At 58.3% G+C, this 1,123-nt stretch overlaps 1 protein-coding gene across 1 annotated transcript; it reads left to right on the top strand.

The window, feature by feature from the left end:
- Positions 1-496: 496 nt before the first annotated feature.
- On the top strand, positions 497-1,055 carry ETH_00043655 (uncharacterized protein; the record flags this gene model as incomplete). Its single annotated transcript, XM_013379547.1, has 2 exons — positions 497-689; positions 856-1,055. Coding segments are annotated over 2 exons (393 nt in total), but the record flags the coding sequence as incomplete, so codon positions are not given.
- Positions 1,056-1,123: the final 68 nt, after the last annotated feature.

Raw genomic sequence — 1,123 nt, 5'->3', positions numbered from 1 at the left:
GGCGACGCTGCAGCTGCAGCTGCAGCAGCTCGACGCGCTGCAGCAGCAGGCGCTGTGGGCGGTTGTGAAGTGCGCTGTGGAGCGCCGGCGAGTGGCCAAGTCCTTTGTCGACAGATTTGCGTAAGTTCTCAAATTTCTGTTTTCATTCTTGCAACTTTTTCTTTCATTTTGCTGCTGAGTGGTCTTCATTTGCTGCTGCTGTTTGGCGTGGGTTCTCTTGGGCGCAGCCAGCTGCTGAGGTCGCGCTGGCTCTGTCTTGCTGCTATCGCAGCTGCAGCAGCAGCAGCAGCAGCAGCAGCAGCAGGACAGATCCATCCCGGTCTCAGCAGCGTCGCCTTGGCTGCAGCTCCTTCTCTTGCTTTGCTGCTGCTGCTGCCGCTGCCTGTCTGTTGGCGACGCCCTCTTCGCTTGCTTCTCTCCCGCCTGCCGCCGAGTGCTGCTCTGCTGCTGCTGCCTAGCTGCCGCTGCTGCCAAGCTGCTGCTGCTGCTGCTGCAGGTTGTTCGCCTTTAGCGTCAGCCCTTGTGACAGGCTGAGCTTCAGTCTGTCCAAGCAGGCCAACGAAGGCGCTGCTGCTGCTGCTGCTGCTGCTTCTGGGGACTGTCCGGAAAGCTCCGAGACGGAGCAGCAGCTGCAGCGGCTCGCTGACTCTCTGGCGCTGCGGCAGCAACAGTTGGAGGCCCTTGTTCGTGTAAGCCTTTCCTGCAGCAGCAGGCGCAGCCCAAAGCGCGAGTTCTTAATCTGTACACCTTAAGAGGTAGCGGGCTGCAAGTGGTTAAGGTTTAGGGTTTAGTTTTTAAGGTTTAAAGTTTAGGGTCTAGGGTTTAAGGTTTAGGGTTTGTTTGCTACGTTTTCAGAGCTACCTGCTGTCTAGCTTTATTTGCGAGGGTTTATTTAGCTGCCGGCCGCTGCTGAGCGGCTCTGCAGCCACGGGCGTTGCTGTCAGCAACAGCGACATTGACCTAGGGGTGCTGCTGCCTGCTGCGCTGCAGCAGCAGCAGGCAGATTGGCTGCTGCAGCAGCCGAAAGCTGTTCTCAAGGTTCAACCGTGGGCGGTGCGTCAGAATTTTTGCTGCTGTTGCTGCTGTTCTACTCGCTGCGGCTGCTGCGGTTACTGCTGCAGCC

Source organism: Eimeria tenella, genomic scaffold (genome assembly GCF_000499545.2).
Source record: "Eimeria tenella Houghton genomic scaffold, Eth_scaff3522, whole genome shotgun sequence".
In the NCBI taxonomy this organism is placed as follows: domain Eukaryota; phylum Apicomplexa; class Conoidasida; order Eucoccidiorida; family Eimeriidae; genus Eimeria; species Eimeria tenella.
This window is presented reverse-complemented; position numbering and strand designations above follow the sequence as displayed.